Source organism: Onychostruthus taczanowskii, unplaced genomic scaffold, assembly GCF_017590055.1.
Source record: "Onychostruthus taczanowskii isolate IOZ18803 unplaced genomic scaffold, ASM1759005v1 scaffold31, whole genome shotgun sequence".
NCBI classification, from domain to species: domain Eukaryota; kingdom Metazoa; phylum Chordata; class Aves; order Passeriformes; family Passeridae; genus Onychostruthus; species Onychostruthus taczanowskii.
Window position 1 is genome coordinate 8,106,877 of NW_024500461.1, and position 18,679 is coordinate 8,125,555.

An 18,679-nucleotide genomic window follows, 5' to 3' on the forward strand; every position below is an offset into this window, starting at 1 on the left:
TGTTTGGTGGACTGTTCAGGTTATACAGAGACATATAATATCATTATAACATGTTTTTTTTTTTTTTTTAAAAAAAAAACTATCTCCCCCTTTCACCAAAGGAACACAGCTATTGTTCATACTATTAGGAGCATTAATGTGACTTCTTTTTATTACAGTAGATTTTATGAAATAAAACTGCTTATTGCTTGTGGAAAGTGAATAGAGCATCTGCATTGTACAACAATATATATGATTAACATTCTAGGTAAAAAAAACATGAAACATGAGATTCCCATTTTGTAGTTGAATTGCCTTTTTGAGAGACCTTAAAGTAAAAAGAAGTATTTCACTATAATTGGTAGATCACATTTTCTATCCAAAGTAAATCCAAAATACCTTTTCATGAAAACATGAGACAATGTAGTCTTATATATTTCCCTTTGATATCTTAAATACAGACTACCCCAAATTCAGTTTCATTTATTTTACATCCATTTTATGAGTTCTTCTCAATTACAGGTTGCTAGTAGTGAAAAAAAAATCATTACAATCAGTTTGGGATTTTAAGAAACTGTAAGTCTTAGACTAGTTTGAATTTTGGTGAAAATAGAAGGTATCTCTTTAGAAAAAGTTCCATTTGTATGGAAACCCAAGTGGGGTTTCTATAAGCACATTATGGGGTTTCCATATAAGTGGAAACCCCATATAAGTGGGATTTCCATATAAGCACATTAATGCTTATACTTAAGAAATTCACTGATTCAGGATCTATCCAATTTTTAGACTCAGTATAATGGATATCAGCATTAAAAGTTTTCAGTAAAATACAACCACTAGACATGACTTTAAACCCAAGGCATCCATTTCCTTTTGCACAGCAAGACAGGATTCACAGATACTACAGAGTTGTTCTTTTTAAAAGTCCATCTGTCAGTCAGGTATTTTCTTCAGAAAGAAATCAGGTCTATAAATTTTACAGACTTCTCATGAACTCACTCTACAAAGACATGATTTTCTGTACTATAAAAACTGAAGTAAAAAAAAATATCCCTCACAGTTCCAGTACTAGCTTAGCTCTCAGATGTATTTTTAACATAATTAAAAACAAACAAACAAAAAAAAAAAAGCAGAAAATAGGTTTTTATGCTCAAAACCAGTCCCAAAACATCAAGTATCTTTAAACAGCCCTTCACAGAAATACAACCTGACACAAAGCTTGACTGCATGGCTAATCAGTGTAGCAAATCCATGTCATAATCACCATGTCCAAATATCCCCACTCAACTGATATCTTACTCCAAACACCTCAACACTAGCACTCTTCCTCCTGTTACTCTGGTAGGAGCAACAAATACAATGTGTATCTGTGATGGCTTTTTTCCCCCAGGAAACATTAATACTGAACAATTAGTAGCCCAGTTTGGTCAGAATAACCAGGAAGATCAATATAAATTTTCAGGTTTTAATATACTGCTTTAATATTTCTGTTATGAAGCAGCTGAAGCCCAAACATGAAGTTTTTAACATGAAGCTGAACTTCTTTCATGTACAAAACTAATTGCCATGTGCTACTGCTATCTATTCACTGGCCAATTCAAATAGATTTTTTTCCATTTTCCCATCATTTGAGAGGCAGCACTGAAAGCAGAAACATTCCATGAAATTGTGTCTTCTGATCTTCCCAGATTACCATTGTGACTTGTTTCAGTTAGGTATGTCACAGTGTTCAATTCAACAATAATTTTGACATGAACTTGAATACCATTAATAGGAATTAAATTTAATCTTGTAAAGTACTACAATATCAATACCACTACACATCAATATTTCAGATTATTTCAGACATATATCAATAGTTCCAGTACATTTTGACACCTCTCTCCTTTCTCTCTCATCCCGTTTAATTTTGCTGTTTCATGATCACACCAAGAGATAACACATCCCAGCAGTAACCAGATTTACACAGTGCTAGACAAGGATAGCCAAATTTTCAAAAACAGCCATTTACAAACTGCAGAGGCAGTTTGTCCTAAACTTTTAAAGAAATAAGCTCATCTGAGGCCCCATAGCCTTACAGAAGATTATAGAACATATGTGTCAGCAATGATATGAAAGAGATCTCTGGAAGTCATCTTGTCCAAACTTGCAGTTGAAACAGAGTTTAGCAGCTTGACCAGTCAATTCTGAAAATATCCAAGGATAAACAGACTGTAACTTCTCTGGTCATACCACACACCTGTGTAGGGGTGTCTAGATTACACAACTAGCAGAGTAAAAATTATTTTTCAACAAGACACCACAAATTTACATGGGCAACTCCAAATTTACACTGGAAATTCAGAAGTTACATATGCAGTACATACCATATGGAAGAATAAAATGTTCACCTTCATTCCTTAACACACAATCAGAAAATGTAGTATAACACTAAAATAAACCACAATTTTTTCAATATACTTATTTTCTATCACTGTTCAGCAGGGGATAATCATCACCTGCTGGTTCTTTCTAGGCAGAATACATATTGCACTTTTCAGTAGCTGCTTCAGTGTGTGGGTGGTGTGTTCCTGAAATTACTAATAAGACTTAAGCTTACTGCAAAAGAGACAACATTGCAAATCAAGAGTTTAATAGAAATATTTTTTATGGGTAGTAGAGCTTTCCATGTTACTCCCATTTATGTAAATTTCTAATTTAATCTACTAAATTAGGAAGAAAAATAATATTTTTTACTGAAGGTTAGAAATAATAGGAAATTATTATAGATAATACAACTGTCTTACTCTAGCTATCCATACTCAGGTGTATTTTAGGCCAAAGCTTTCTCAACTTTGTCTACATCACCACTAAATAAGGGGACAGGTTTCCTCCCCTGTAACATATAAATTAGATAATGCCACAAGACTTTCTGTTTCTAATTTTGGAGAACTTCAGCACTAAGTAAGATGAGCCAAATCTGCTTCTTTCCCAGTCTAGTTTGAAATGTGCTTTCACTGAATCACTGAAAGGTAAAGTTATTAATGGATTGAAAAACAAAGCTGAAGCACTTCACCCATTATTGTTTAATTAAAAACATGTTCTTTATTTTTTTCCTGTTTTTATTAAAAAGCAAAGAAGAAATACTTCCTCTTTTATACTATCTCCCCTGCACCGTAGCAGTTCAAAAATAACTTGAAAATTTGGCATCAAGCTTAAAATCTAAGAAAATTTTTGAGGCAATTGAAGATAGAAGGAGTTCAAACTGAAAGAATATGTTGAAATGAAAACAAACAATGCCAAATAAAATTCCCAATATTAGAATTTTTTCAGAAAGAGATAACAAATAGCCATGCTGACTCTCTCCAGAGAGTGTCAGTATAGAGCGTTTTTTAGGAGCAGATTTGATTTCTATGTGAAAACTGAATTAGCTCCTTACTTAATTACCCCATTCATCTCACACGTATCCTGAGCTGACTTGAAAATGTAAAAATAATTGCAACATAATAATTTTCAATGTCAGGCTTTCTACAGAACAACCTTAACTAGTTTCTACAATACAAACAGTATACAAATTCTCTTCCCATTAAAAATTACTTTTTAGAATTTATTAAAGGAAGTACAGACAGACAAAATGATCTTCGGGAAGGCAGACATGAAATACATAACCCTATTAACAGATGCATCAAACTCCAAACTTTAAATATTCCCGCCATAGCCTGTATTGATAAAGAAACTATTGCATACAGTTCTCATCTCCTAAAAATGTAGAAACATAACGTTTAAATATTTAGGTAAGTTTTCCATACATTTTTGTGAAGAGCCACGCTTCCCAGCATCTGGCAACATGAAGATTTATACTTAGGCTTTTGAATCAAAGTTCAATTTTTCCATAGCAACTGCACTGCACTCTTTATGTTATTTTCATTTTGTAACAGGGGTGTAACAAATGAGGTGTTCCTGGCTGTCATCATATCAAACACGCAGAATAACTGTCAGGATTCTAAGTTGTACATACAACACAATTCAAGTCACAGTCCAGTCAAGCTGACTCAGCAGCATCCTAAATGGGACAGAACTAAATCTGCCTTATCTCACAATTACTTCATATCATAATTACAAAAATATGCTGGTATGGCTGTCAAGATTAAGGTGTGTGAACTGCTTGCTTTAAACTGATAATTCTGGAGGGATCATATAGAACTCTGCAGCATTCATCTCTCTGACATTGCAGACTGCCCTCTATTTATCTCTGCCCATCAGGCCCTATTTGCCCCTTAACAGAAAAATATTCAAGGTATGCTATACTTGAAAAAGAAACTGGAATTATATACATACATTCAGAGTATGCTGCTTTATTCTCAAGTAAATGCAAATATGTATGTGGGTTTTGAATTTTTGCCCTAAACCAAAGATAAACTCAGAACAAAGGCCCAAATTAACCCTAAATCATAAGCTACAAATTGAATACACTCTCTGCTAAAACAAAAAGACATATCTAAATTTCAGTCTCCAAAAATCCAGCTGCATATTCTAAACCCCTGAATTTTTTGCAAGGCACAAAGATTTTTCCACAAAGCTCTTCCAGCACTTCACCAATTTTGAGACTGTAAAAAAGAGTTGATTGTTCTGAGAACACCTGAATTGCTGCTATACTAGGTTTTAAATAACATTTTACATAGAACTTTCTATAATAGCCCTTTCTAAAATGACACTTCCCAGCACAGTAGAGACAGCAATAACACACTGCATGCCAGAAGTACCTTCAGACAAGCTTTTTTCCCTAACTGCAAAAAAGAAACCAAGTTTGTCAAGATTACTGCCCTCTCCTTTGGCATATTGAAAACTGTGAGCTCACTAGGTCACAGATGGACATTTTCATAATCTCACCTAAAACTCAATTTCATGTTATCACTGTGCCTCTCGCTGTGTATATAAAGCAAGAATCAATCTTTATGTTTGTTCACCTTTGACGTGCAAACACAATATATTTATACGATTGCAACATCTATTTTTAAATAAAGGAGAAGTGTAAAAATGAACTCGTTTGAGTCCAAGAGTAATTGATAGAGCCTTTTCCCTATTTTTGGATCTTTAGGAGAGTACAAATTTTAAGACACCATGTCAAATACCCTTATCTCACAGTTTCTTCCTGATGAAGTCTGTGCTTTCTCATATGTTAGTGCACTGACATGAGTATCAGAAACATATTTTTGTACTTTTACCTAAAACATGCTATTGCACACAATATATAATTTGTTAGACCAATTCCAGATTCTGTTCTTAATCCTGAAATTTACATATATACTTTGTGTTTTCAATCCCTTAGGACAAGATGTTCTCTGCTGCCTTCTGAAGTAAATGCGAAAGATCCAACAGATTAGCTAACATCTTGAAAGACTGCATACACTGATGGCAACAACTTATAAAAACCAAAGTCACTGTCTTTTAGTTTGGAGATTTTTCACTACCTAATTTTCCTTTCTCCCATAAAAAGAAATCAACAAAAGACCAAAACTATCTCTGTCATGAATTTCTATGGATAGAAGCAATCTAGAAAGGCAATCTGTCATATCATAAATGAAAGCATAATAAATATACTCTTTTTTGTACTTATAATTAAAAATGTTATTGTTCTCAGAGCAAGAAGGATGAGATATCATAAGTCTGATCTTAAAATTTAAGTACAATGAATAACACTCATTCAGGAATCACTATCTTAAAACTTACATCATAGTTGAAATGAATCTCTCTTTACAAATAGGAAAGACATACCAACCAACCACACTTGATTGTGCTTTTCAAAGGCATCCCTCAATTTTATAGCACCCTTTATGTATACCTTACCTAAAGAAGAAACAAGGAAAACAAAAATATTTTCTAAAATTAGGAAACAAAAATGGCATGTATGTTCATCATAGGCAAGTTTAACAATAATTAAACCACAAGTGATATTTAAATCAGAAAAGTTCCATTTAAGAAATATGTTTTGAAACAAATCCTTAAAAATGAGGAATTAGTAACTAGTACTCCGATTGTAAATTGGGATGATTCTGACAACGCTGCACTTCGCCAAATGTCTAAAATGATGGATAGTATGAAGTAGGAAACAGCTACTGAAAGGGGAAAGGAATATAAAGGCTCCTTATCAAGAGACAGGGCAGTGCTCATTGTTATTCAAGCACATGAGCTGCCATATCCTGTTTCCATTGACTGCAGGGAAGGCTTCAGCATTGACTTCAAACAGGTGCAAGTCCCACGAGACTTAAAGGGAATAAAAGGTACAGTCACGGTATGAAAGCAACAGTGTATGAAATGTGGTGAGACAGGATATGGAATTCCAATGTGGTACACAAGAATCTGACAAAGCTATTTAAATGCAGTGCCAAGTAAGGATGCAACTGAAAAAACCCAGACATTTCTAAACAGAAATTTGGCAGGTCTTCATTCAATGCTACAAAAAAAAAAAAAGTGCAGGAAAAATGTTACACAAATGAGAGTGCTTAATTTATGGTGGGGGGAGAGAACAAGGGAGACCCAGAAGCAGCAATAAGCATCATCCTGTTCTGGAGCAATACAATACCACTTGTTCAGGACACAGCTGCTGGAATGCTTTGGTAGATACTGTAGACTGATCTGCTCTGAGACTTCTGGGACTCAGACCCAAATATATTACCCACTTCTATTTATTCTCTTCTGTATTATGATGAGCATTTGAAAACATTTGGGGATTTTTTCTTTAACTTACATAATATTCAAAAAGAAGTCTTAGGCTATATTCTTACATTGGTTGAGTTATGCATGATGTCCTCAATTAATTCTGCAAAGTAGCTGAGATGTCATTATATTAATTAGAAGCTGGTCAAAAATAGAGCACTTATCCCAAAGGAAACTATGTGACTTCAAAATTTCTTTCCAGATGGAAAAGAAAGCTATCCAACGCAGCAACTATCTGTCTAAAATAGGGGTAGCAAACATCAGTCTCCATATTAAACTGTTATGAATAATTATTATAGCAGGATGACTGAACCTCAACATTTAATTTTGGAAGCAGATTTTGACATTAAAATGAAGAGTGAAAGTAGCAATTTTGAAGGGAATCAGGCAAGACTATAAATAACTCTAAGGGTTAAGGCAGAGATTAAGCATCTCTTCCATAGTTACTAAGTTTTATGATGAAAAGGGAATCACATACCTGTGCAAGCATGGGAAATCCAAGGTTCCTGCATCCATTACAAGGTGTCAGTGCCTCCCATAAACCAGAAGGTCCACAAGAATTTTCAGCCGCATCATCATCTTCTTCTTCCCTTGATGATAAACGCATTGAAGAAGGCCTCTGTGCATAAAGAAACAATAATTTCAAATTAAACACAGTGATATATATTGAAAAGAAATTTTTTATGTTATGAACTTAAGAGCGTCCCATTCAGAAATACCAAAAGATAAACTGCTATTTTAATGCAAAGTACCTACTCAACTCTTAAACTGTTGTATGCAAATAATACTTTCTAAGGAAGGTGCATATTGAGCTATCTGTTATTATACTCTAAAATTGAGTGAATATATTAATACATATAAAAATACTTTCTGTCCTTTTTATCAAGAAATTGGCAATTTCTGCTTCATTTTACTTTAAAATTTGCTGTAATATCATTACATTTAGGATATTCCACCAAAATAAAAACTAACATTTGCCTGGATGGGTCCAAGAGTTTTGCAGACAAAAACTACTAAATCAATGAAAAGATGAGGTTTCAGGTTTTGCATTATATTTATCACCAATAAATGTGTTATCTTATTTTGTAGGCAAAAGATGTATTTAGAAATTATCTGTATTATTTTGCTTTATAGTCTGGAAGAGATGAAAAGTATCAGGAATAATCATTGACTTATAACACTGTGGCTTACATATTGATCTGAGTGATAAGGGAAAAATGTTGATTTTTGCTTAAACCAGTATCCTAATTTTCTATGACAGACAGAAATAGGAACAGTGGTCAGCTCCCATATATTTGTGTTATTTTGCTACACAAGACAATCCACCTCAACTGAACTGCAGTGGCAAGTTTTACTAATTTTAGAAGAAGAACGAAGAAAGTTAACCCAGTAATGAATGATTTTTAAAATCTCACATCAACACAAATTGTTACAAGTAAAAAAAAAAAAAACACAACTAAAACAATTTACACATTAATTCTTTGTCCCTACTTAAATTGGTATAAGAAATAACTGTTCTAGCCTGCTTCAAATTTGTTTAAGCAGCCTGCCTGATACTCAGATACTAAATGCTGTGTTTAGGAACACTTCTTTCAGAAGTGGCTGGATTTTTTCTTGACGAGAATGGCACTGTTTGAGACAATGGCTGACCACAGCTATCAATCTGATGGCAACATTAACTCTAAAGTGCTGCTATGGGGTAAAAATCATCTTAAAAACTCCAACACCTAACTGCAGATTATTTTAGCCAATAGAATAAAGAAATGCATGGAGTCTGCTGCAAGAAAGGGAATAGAGAAGTGAAAGAAAAGCAGGGAGGCAAACAAGTAGAGAAACAGCAGCAGCTCTAAAGATAAACACGATGGAAACTGTAGGAGAAGCAAAGGCACCGCACAGACAGACACTAACTCAAATTGTGTAACATCTGATGATCATTCAACTCTTGACTCCTGCGCTAACTTCTTAACACAAAAGTTGTTGGTATACCATTAATTTAAGCAGGGGAAATATTTAGAAATTCTATCTCAACTCATGCCATCACAGAGGAGAAACACAATATATTCCACTCCATTATTCTGAGTCCCCTTGGTTAGAAAATAGTTGTTTCCTTATTGCAGACTTCATGAATCTATCCATATCTTATAAAGTCAGGTGGATTTATTTACTTTTTATTTTAGAAGTCAATTTCTAAAACATTCTTAGCATGATATTTCATAAGGTTATTTTGACACTTTAGTAGTACCACAGAATATATTGCCATAGTAACCAATACTCTCACACTGATTATTAAAAGGATCGGGTTAATTCTGCAGAGTGTAGGTCGTAAAAGACTATTACTGCTAGGTATTTGCATAGACAAAGGAAGCAGACTAGAGGTCTTTCCCCTCTATTTATGACACCATCTTCCATTGTGGCCGCCCTACACTTGTATTTTAAATCTCAGAATTGCTCTAGCAGAGAATAAACCACTTGCCCTCTGGAGTAAAAAGCAAAGAAATGCAGCAGTGCTCAGCACAGGAAAGCAGGTGACACACATTAGCTGTAACCTTACAAGCCAATGGAAGTGAATGAATACAAAAGTCATATAAAAATGTCAGTGCACCCTGTAAAGGTAAAAAACCCACACACTTAAGTGAGACATTTTCAATACAACTAAAGGAAGATGAATTACAAGAGTCACTGAAGGGGGAGCATATGAGTATTCAGCCATTACAGGAACAGAGTGAAAAAACCCCATGCCAAACAATTATTGAACAGTAAAACCAAAATACACAAGCAGAATGAGCGTTGTATATTTCCATTAGGTGTATTTTATATAAATAGCCTAAGATAGAGTGTGAATCACAGGAATTTAATGTCTATGTGGATGTGAGGAAGCAGAAAGTACCTAGTCAGATCTTCTGATCATTTGAAAAAGGATCAGTCAATGCCAGAGTTCATTAGACACATGACTGGAACAAACTGGTGCTCTAGACAATGCAGGTATGAACATGACACAGACTAATTTACAGACTACTGTAGATCAGGGTGAGCTCTTTTTACACTTGCACAGATTTCTGCCACCAATAAGGCACTAAAAAGGCACCATTAGGAAAAGTCTATTTGGAGGGTGAAGAAACAGTTACTGCCATCAGCTTTCTCACCCATCCCTGCTTGACAGATGCCCAGTTCCACCCAAACAGTGGGAAAAAGATATGTGGGAATTACTGCAGGGAAAGAGAGCTGCTTTTGCAAAGAGGAAGGAAGGAGTTAATAGCTGCATGAGAGAAAAGGGTCAGAAGTGCCCCAAATTTGATAGACTGGGGTTGCATACCCTGGGAAGAGGGATGTGTCTGGAGAGGCAAATGAGATACAGAAAAACCTACAATCAATTCACAGAGCTCAGACTGTCACACAAACCCATAAAACTCCAAATCCAGACCACACAGTTTCCTGTTACTCTCTCACAGCCTTCGTTCCTTTCCCAGAACTCCCTAATTTTTCTGTTCTGTTGTATAATTTAATTTTACCTCCTTAGAGATCCTTTGAACATGAAAATCTAATTCTGTGTGTGCTACTGGGAAGCCTTGATATAGCCCTGTAGGGAGAGTTTTAGAAAAACCAAAGTTATTTACACCCACTTCTCAGAAAATAAATAAATATATAGAGCAGAAGGTATTTCTGTCAACTAAAGAAAAACAGGCACCATTTAGAACCTCTTCTTTATGCCTGTTTGGAGGTAAAACAACCCAAACAAATGTAGTTAAAAATGCCATCTAAATCACAGTTATTCAATTAATTGAATTAGACATTATGAAATGGCAAATATAAAGAGAATATAAAGAGAACATAAACTGCAGTACTAAGCTTCAGTAAGGGAACTTCTGCCTAAGTTAGAAGAGACAAAAGCATAAGCAGCATATATCCTCAAACAGAACAGACAGAAAACCTTACATGATATTAGATATGATAAGCAAAAGGAAAATTTGGTAGAGAAATCACAAGATATTAATAGAATTAAAGCTTTATTAAAATCTCTGGTTTTTACTGGAACACTGAATCAAATATTAGACATTGCTTGCAGTAGTAAAAGGCTAAGAAAGTAATTTCTCTGAGTAAAGAGAGGATAATAATGATACAGCAGTGAGAGAGTAGTAAGATCTAGCATAAGGACATTGTACCACTACAACTAGTGACAAATTTTCTTCAGACACTACTAAGCCTATCACATCACCTCTCATTTTCATACTTAATGAGTATTTAAATAATGTCTTCCAAAATTTAGGTATGGAAGCCTTCCTTTTCATGTCTTGATCTACATAAAAGGCAAAACTTTGGGCACTAGGATACTTTAGATTGAAGGACACTCTATAAAGAGGCTATTTATTTTCAAAATGTATGTACATGTATGATTGTCTATCACAATAACTTGTAATCTCTATCCTAATCTAAGAGTGTAAGCTAGTATTTATCAACAGAGAGAAAAATACAGACGAATACGGAAAGAAAAAGCAGAGAAAGTCTGTTAAGTCAACAACAAGAGAAGGTGAGAGCAGCTTTAATCTTAACTATTATTTACAGTCACCAAGTTCACAGCTCAACAACTGTACACCATGTATAAAACATATATAAATACCTTTATGTATGGCCTTCTTTTTATCAAATGTTAACTGTCTCCTATCTAACATATGACCTTATTACCTAGACAAGTTTTTTTAAGGAATACAGTAAATGATACAAGATGTCTTATTTCCTTTCAGTCCCTCCTTTTTTCTTAGCTTTTAGTGACGACTAGTCTGCTTTCTGCCTTGACATTTGTAAGCAGCCACTGCTAGGGAAAATATTACTCAATTCTTGTTTCAGAATATGTAGGAGACTTTTCTGGACTAGTCCAGTGAAACCTAAAAACAAACATCAAAACCTTTCCTTCTTGCATCTGTTTTTTTCACAATATCATCCAAATTGCAGAAGTATTTTACATACCCCTTCAAACAGTATCTGCTAAAGCAAAACATCATCAGCAAACTATTAAAGATTAAAAATAACAGGACTTTTACTGTTTGCTATTGCATCATAGCTCTGGAGACAGGAACATTACCTTATCATTTATCTTTGTTAGGAAACAATATTTTTAAATGGAGCAGTAAAGATGAAATCCAGAAGGCAATACCGTTCTGCTTACGGAAGGCAGAAAGCAACCAGACATTTGATAAGCCAAGTGCTGCCACTCAGTTTGAAACAGTGAGGTCAGTAGGAAGCTTCTTCTGTAGAAATAATTTGTCAAACATGTATTTTATATCATCCTAACAGAGAGGATGGCCAAAGGACATGTACCTTACACTGTGAAATAAAAACAAAAAATTACAGGTCTTTTACCTAGTATTCTGTTTTGACATTATTATTTTGACATTATTATTACTAAGAACTAATAGAACAGTTCCTGAATCTTCTCTATAAATTTGGATAAGCAGGTCTATCTCTGCCACAGCTGTCCCCAGCAGCTGCAGGCAGGCGAGCCAGGGAGAGAAGAGCTGGGACAGTGTTCTGTGCTCTCAGTGCTCCCCCTGCTGCTACCCAAGCTGCTCTCAGGGGAAATGCCTGAGGTATGCAGAAGAAAAAAGAATATTAGGGCATGATATATAACACAATCAGTTACTATTTTTCTACAGCAGCATCCCTGCATTAAGCAAATATGCCCTTCTGAGATTCAGTAAGGATCCTGAAAAGGAGGAGCCTCAATTATGACGTACCTCCCATGTCTCACACACAGAAAGGTTTTGGGAACTTGAGCACATCTTTCCCACATCCCCCAAGACTTTCTCCCTACTAATGTTTTCCTGTTCCCCATCCTAATTATCTTGTCTTTCACCTTACACTGCACATCCGCTGCCATTCTTTCACAAGCATGTTCCAAGCCTGCATCCCTTTCATTCACTGAGTCTGGGCAGAGTTTGACTGCACCTCCTGTATTCAGCCAAGAAGTATCAGGAAGACAAAGACAGTCTTATACTTACAGCAGCAGAACGATGGAGAAGAGTACTCTGTACCTGCCTCTGCTTTAATCCCTGTGGGATGCTAGACATGTCATTTCAACATCTCCAAGATGGTCACTAACTTTGTGTTTCTGATCTGCTGGCTATGCTGAAACTGAAGGTGAGTTTGTATAAGTGCTGGGCTACACCAGGAATCATCTTGGGAGACCCTGTGACTATCCTCAGTGGTATATGAGCCTAAGGATCCTGCAAATCCCAGCTCTAGCAGTCCCAGGTGCAGAATCTTGGTCACTACACCACTGCACATCAGCCCAGCTGCATGTGATATTTTCTTACTGGGGCTCCAAAAAAACCACCACACCTGAAGCGGTTACACCCTTGGAACTCAAGATCACAGTGATATCTGATTCTGAGGAGAAATTTCTGTCACTTGAAGTCAGTAGAGTCAAGTGAAATGACCACATGTAGCAAACACAAAATGCATTAACTGGGCAAATGTGATTAATTCACATACACGAGGAAAACTACGTGGTTGTGTAGCTGCTGCCCCTCAGTGGGCAAGTGCCATTGACACCTATCATGATGAGCACCCCAAAATAAATCACCCAGTCTCCAGAGCAGGATCTGACACTATACAGGAAATACATCCTGGAACCAAATGGCAAGTACAATGCACACTGAATAAGATCAAAATTCTAAGCAAAAATGAGATTATAAAATGAGTACATCTGGACATGTATTGAAAGGAGCACAATACAGTTGAAATTTTTAATTCATCCTTGCACGTAGCATAATTAATGAATATTAAGATGATTCTGAATCTTTGCACTACTCTCATAGAAGGATGCAATCATTCATAAAGCAAAAGTCTTAGGATTTAAAAACCTAATAGATTATCTGTTCTCTCAAGTGATCAGTTACAGGGCCTGAAAAAATGGCCTGAAGTTGTGTCAGGGAAGGTTTAGTTTGGATATCAGGAAAAGATTTTTCACCCAGAGGTGTTTGGGTACAGAACAGGCTCCCCAGGACAAGGGTCACAGCACCAGCCTGACAGAGCTCAAGAAGCTTTTGGACAACACTGTCAGGCATAGCATGTTGGAGATGGCTCTGTGCAGGGCCAGGAATTGGACTTGATTATCCTTGTGGGCCCCTTCCAACTCAGTGTATTCTGTGATTTAATAAAAGTTATTTGTTTAATCTACGGATTAAGCTAATTCTCTATAATGTATCAAAACACAGGCACTTCCATAACTTTCTCCACTCTCATATATGTGTTTGGGACAGGACTGAACTGCCAAATTTAACATTAGCTAAAATAAAGTGAACTTGTATTTTAAATACTTGTCTAATTTTGAGCACATACCTAATACTAATAAATCAGACTATTTGCACACTTAAACATTTAATATCGAAGCATTTCAAGTGCTTTACTTTACCATGAAAAAGAACTTAGCACATGAAGCATAAAGCCCTAAAATAGAACTCACCCAGGAAGTCATACAGACCACAAGGACATTCTGCTACAGAAATGCATATCTAGGAATGCCTTTCCATCCCACAGGCATAGTAGATTTGACCTGTGTTGGTATGTAGGAAGGGTATACAAAAATATGGGCTGTGCAAAAACGGGAGGAATTTGGTACCTTTTTTTGAGTCTTGAAATTTAACCACAGGAACAGTTGCAATTAAGTTAATGGAATTTCTCATGCTAATGACAGACTTTTGCATCTCCCTGAATCAATATGCACATGAGTCACTCCAAAATGTGACTCACTGAAAAACTCATGTACCAGATGAAAAAGAAAAAACTGATAATGAGGGCATAGGAGCCCACAGAAAAGCAAAATTAAGTGTTAATAATTTAAAAAATATTAAACAGAATTAAAGGCTAGAGAATATTTGCCCATGCATAAAGGAAAAACATCATAATTCAAAGCAATGTCAATAATTTCTGACTTTAAATGTCTCAGAGAAAATACTGTTTGGGGAATAGCTACAGAGGCATCTCTGTATTTAACAGCCCTATACCATCTGAATGTTATCATATAACATTTGAAAATCTCAGTGCTATGTAATTGCCATGAAAATCAGTTGTAAACCTTGCATTTTTCCTTTTTTAAAATTGTGAAAGAGAGGGTGGGTAAGTGGGTGGCAGTATGATGAAAATTATAGAAAATACATTATTTGTCATAAAATAGAGCAGAAGGTAGAGAAATTAAAGTGGAGAAAAATCAGGTGGCAAGAGAGTAGGCAGAAGTCACCACTTTATTACTCCTCCAGTGCACAGTTTTTCACTTAGCCTATTCTCAGTAGAAATGTGTCAATGAAAATGGAGTTGTTATTCCATTAAGCCACTGTTGCCTTAATAAAGAAGATAAAATCATACCTGGATAGACAAAGGTAATCTAAAGAAGAACTATATGCAGTACTGAGTTAGTCATCTGAAGGTGAATGCTGGTTAAGATTGGACAATCAAAAGAGCTTTGAAGAACATTTTTGCTAGATGATTTACAGATCCAGCAGTAACAAATTACTAGTGGTTTGCCATATTGGCAGCCAAGTGCTAAATATAATGTAAACACAACACAGTAGAACAGCTGACAGCTGAAATGTCTTAGAAGGCTATAGAAGTTGAAGGCCTAACTGGAAAAGATCAGCCAAAAAGTAATCTACCTTTTGTTGTCAGAAGCACAAGCAATAGCTCAGACTGCTCTAGAGGTGTTGAAAAGGATCACACACACACACACACCCCATCAGAGATGCAGAATACTATCAACTGGAGAACAGCTCTCAATGCAGCCTGATTTTATGGCATGTGGAAGCAGCATTCAGAATCATCTTCACTAGGAAGGCAAAGTCTTTGCTATGGCCAATAGGAAAATCTGCCAGTGTGAAGTTCATATACTGGAAGTTGCTGCTTTTTCGTGTCTTATATAATTAAGCCAGTGATGCCACTGCAGTCATCTCAATAACCAGTACTGCCAGAAGATGTAGGACAGGGTGTGCTTTTTCTGCGCCAGCTCATTGCTACTGTTTCCTTTTGCCTGTGGTAGATTCAACACCACACACTCAGATCCACTGCAACACAAGCACACCTTTATGCTCTTTTACAGACACATTCCTAAGTAGCTGAAGACTTAACATTTTAATTCTTTCTCCAGCCACTCATAATATAATGCCTTAAAGCTCCTATAAAATACAGATAAGTCAGTAACCTGCTTTTATCTATAACTGCTGTGAAGCACTGTATTTGTTAGGAGGTATCAATGACTAAATAAGCGATTGTGATCTCTTAAAATTATTTCGATTTCTTAAAGGAAACATGACTGACAGAGACAAAGACAAGGCAATAAATATTCTAATACCCATATGTCATGGTTTGACCCAGAAGTAAGATTTGAGGAAGTTATGGTCAAACCAATCAGTGGCCAAATTTCAGATTAGCACTTGGTGTGGCTACTGGGGACTTGAATACGCCTCTGAGAACACACAGGGATTAAAAGCAGAGCACTCCCAGAGAGACTTCCTCTTTGGAGTCCGGCAGGTGAGCAGATCGGACCTCTCCCCTGCCCAGCTGCGTCTGGGTGGGGGAGGGGGGAAGGCCTGCGGCCTGAGAGAGGGGGGAAGAGAGAGAGAGAGGGAGAAGCCGGAGCCGCTGCGAGATGCAGGGGCGAAAAGCATTCTTTAAAAACCTAAGGAGTAGTTTGGATCCATGGACAGTGTTTAAAGAACTGGACATAGAAGGAAGATGGTCACCATGGCAGATTTCTCTTCGAGCAGCTGCCATGTGTGACATGGAAGCACAGAAGTTCTACTGTGTTTCCTGGAGAGGCCCATGGTGCAGGAGGGAGGCTCCTCTCTCCTGATGGGCTGGGGGGGGGCTTGTGTGAAAGGAGGGGATGGGAGGGAGAATTGATGTGTTAGAGGGGATTTGAATGTTAGAGGACTGGGGGGAGGAGGAGGAGTGTTTTGAAAGTGTTCTATTGTGGATTGTTGTGTGTGTGTGTAGTTTTCCCCTTCCTTTTTGTGTCTGTGTAGATTAATAAAGTGTTGTCTTTTTTTTTATCTCCATTCCCAAGTTAGAACCTGCTTTGTTCTGTTCCCGGGTCACATCTCACAATAACCATTTTAGGGAGTACACCTTTCATGGGGGCACTGGCACTGTGCCAGAGTCAATCCGTGACACCATAAGTAAGAAACTATTAACAACTGAAAGACCAGCATTGCAATAAAAAAGTAATTATATTTTAATGTGATTTTTGTCTAAGTTTGACAGGCAGTATTGAGGCTGCTTCTTTGCAGATTGTGAACAGCCCATATTTCAGAGATATTAGGCAGAGCACCAATATCAACAAAAATAATAGTGGTAGTATTAATGCAAATTGCTTAATCTCAAATAATTACTGAAGCAAATAAAATTGAAGAACCTCTCCTGAGATTTTCCATCATGACACTAAACTGAAACTTATGGTAAATTTAGGAAGGATAGATGTCAAGAGAAGAGAAATTAGAATAGATATTCAAAAATTGTGTAAGCCATTCAACCTTCACATTTCTCTGAAAAATAAAGAATCTGGTATAAAGACCAACACGTGCATCATGTGGCACAACACATCAAGTAAATCTGGTTTCTGATTCTGATCTCAGTTTAAAAACTTATACCACTGAACTCAGGCAAGGACTCCAGTTATATTAAAGTCACAGAAAAGCTAAGGGGTGCATTTCTAGCACAGTCTTGATGTCCATAGGCAAACTTTTCTAATGCATAATAAATATCAGACACTTGCCTTTAACTGAATTCCTCCAGATATTATATTGTACAGAGGAATAGGAATGAATCTGGCCCAGCATATTTTTCTATTAATTTTCTACTTGCTAAGCTTATTAACAGGGGCTGGAAAAATCTGTCAATAGAATACAATGATACTCTACATAATGAATGGTCAACTTTGAAGACTTAAAGACAAAATACTGAATTTATTTTATATGCTTATTATAAAACAAATCTGCTTGTTGCCATTAGGATAGAATAAAAATGAAATAAAACAAGTAGTTCAAACACAGTGCCCAATGCTCTAATTTCAACTACTAAACAATTTTTAAAGAGAGCATTATTTTGTATTAGCTTGTCATGGATAGTTATTTTGCCCTGTGAAATATGGCACACTATTTACCATTAGCATTATTTGTATACCTCTTACTAAGAAGCAAAGAAAGGCAAACGAAACTGCAGCTTCTAAGAAAATATCTACTTAGTCAACTGCAAAAGAATCATTCAAGCAACTATAGTGAAACCATACATTTAATCCCCACCCCTTAGGATCCTGTAGAAGTTCACATTACTCTGATAGATTAGCAGGCTCCATCTCCTGGTTATACCATTGGGATAAAATGATGCTCTTCCACTCACTACAGAAAACAACTGAGACATACCCTTATGGTTCTTGCTTTTCTCATGCCTTTCCTGTCAGATGGTGATCATCAGGCTTCACTGCAACTTCCAAGCTTAATGACTTAATTCTTACACTAATGGAATAGACATGAAATCACTGTTGACTTGAGTTATATACAAAAACATTTCTTTTTTTTCCCCCCCCTCTACTCTTTGTAACTTGATGTGCAGGTATAACACTCATTTAATCTGAGTCACTATGTATTATAAAGAACAATCAAACCTGCATTGGTACCTGCTGACAACAGTGATGAGAGTTCTAAAATGTTACGGAATTCCCATCTCTTAAATGCAGAAGCATCAAAAGCTAAAACATTCTAGAACAATGTGGTTTTTGTTTAGATTGCAGGATAGGCTCTCCTTCTTTCCTTATTAACTCAGTTATCTTTTCCCTCAGGTAAATATCTACATATGACTGTGAATGACTGTGAAAAAAAATCTTCTACATATCTAAGCTCAGTCTTCTTATATTCTACCAAAAGCAGTTTTTCCAGAGAGCAAAAAATATGTTTCAGAAATTAAAATCTGATTGTACCTAAATGTCGGCCAAGTCTTTCATATTCCTTCTAGACCCCGTACA

The 18,679-nt window shown here is 36.1% G+C and overlaps 1 protein-coding gene across 1 annotated transcript in view; it reads right to left on the minus strand.

Moving 5' to 3' along the window:
• The window catches only part of ANKS1B (ankyrin repeat and sterile alpha motif domain containing 1B), a 406,509-nt gene that overhangs the window by 298,925 nt on the left and 88,905 nt on the right, over window positions 1–18,679 (minus strand). Inside the window, exon 9 of the mRNA XM_041409745.1 lies at window positions 7,154–7,294. Coding sequence (XP_041265679.1) covers window positions 7,154–7,294 — 141 coding nt within the window. The remainder of the gene's footprint in view (window positions 1–7,153; window positions 7,295–18,679) is intronic.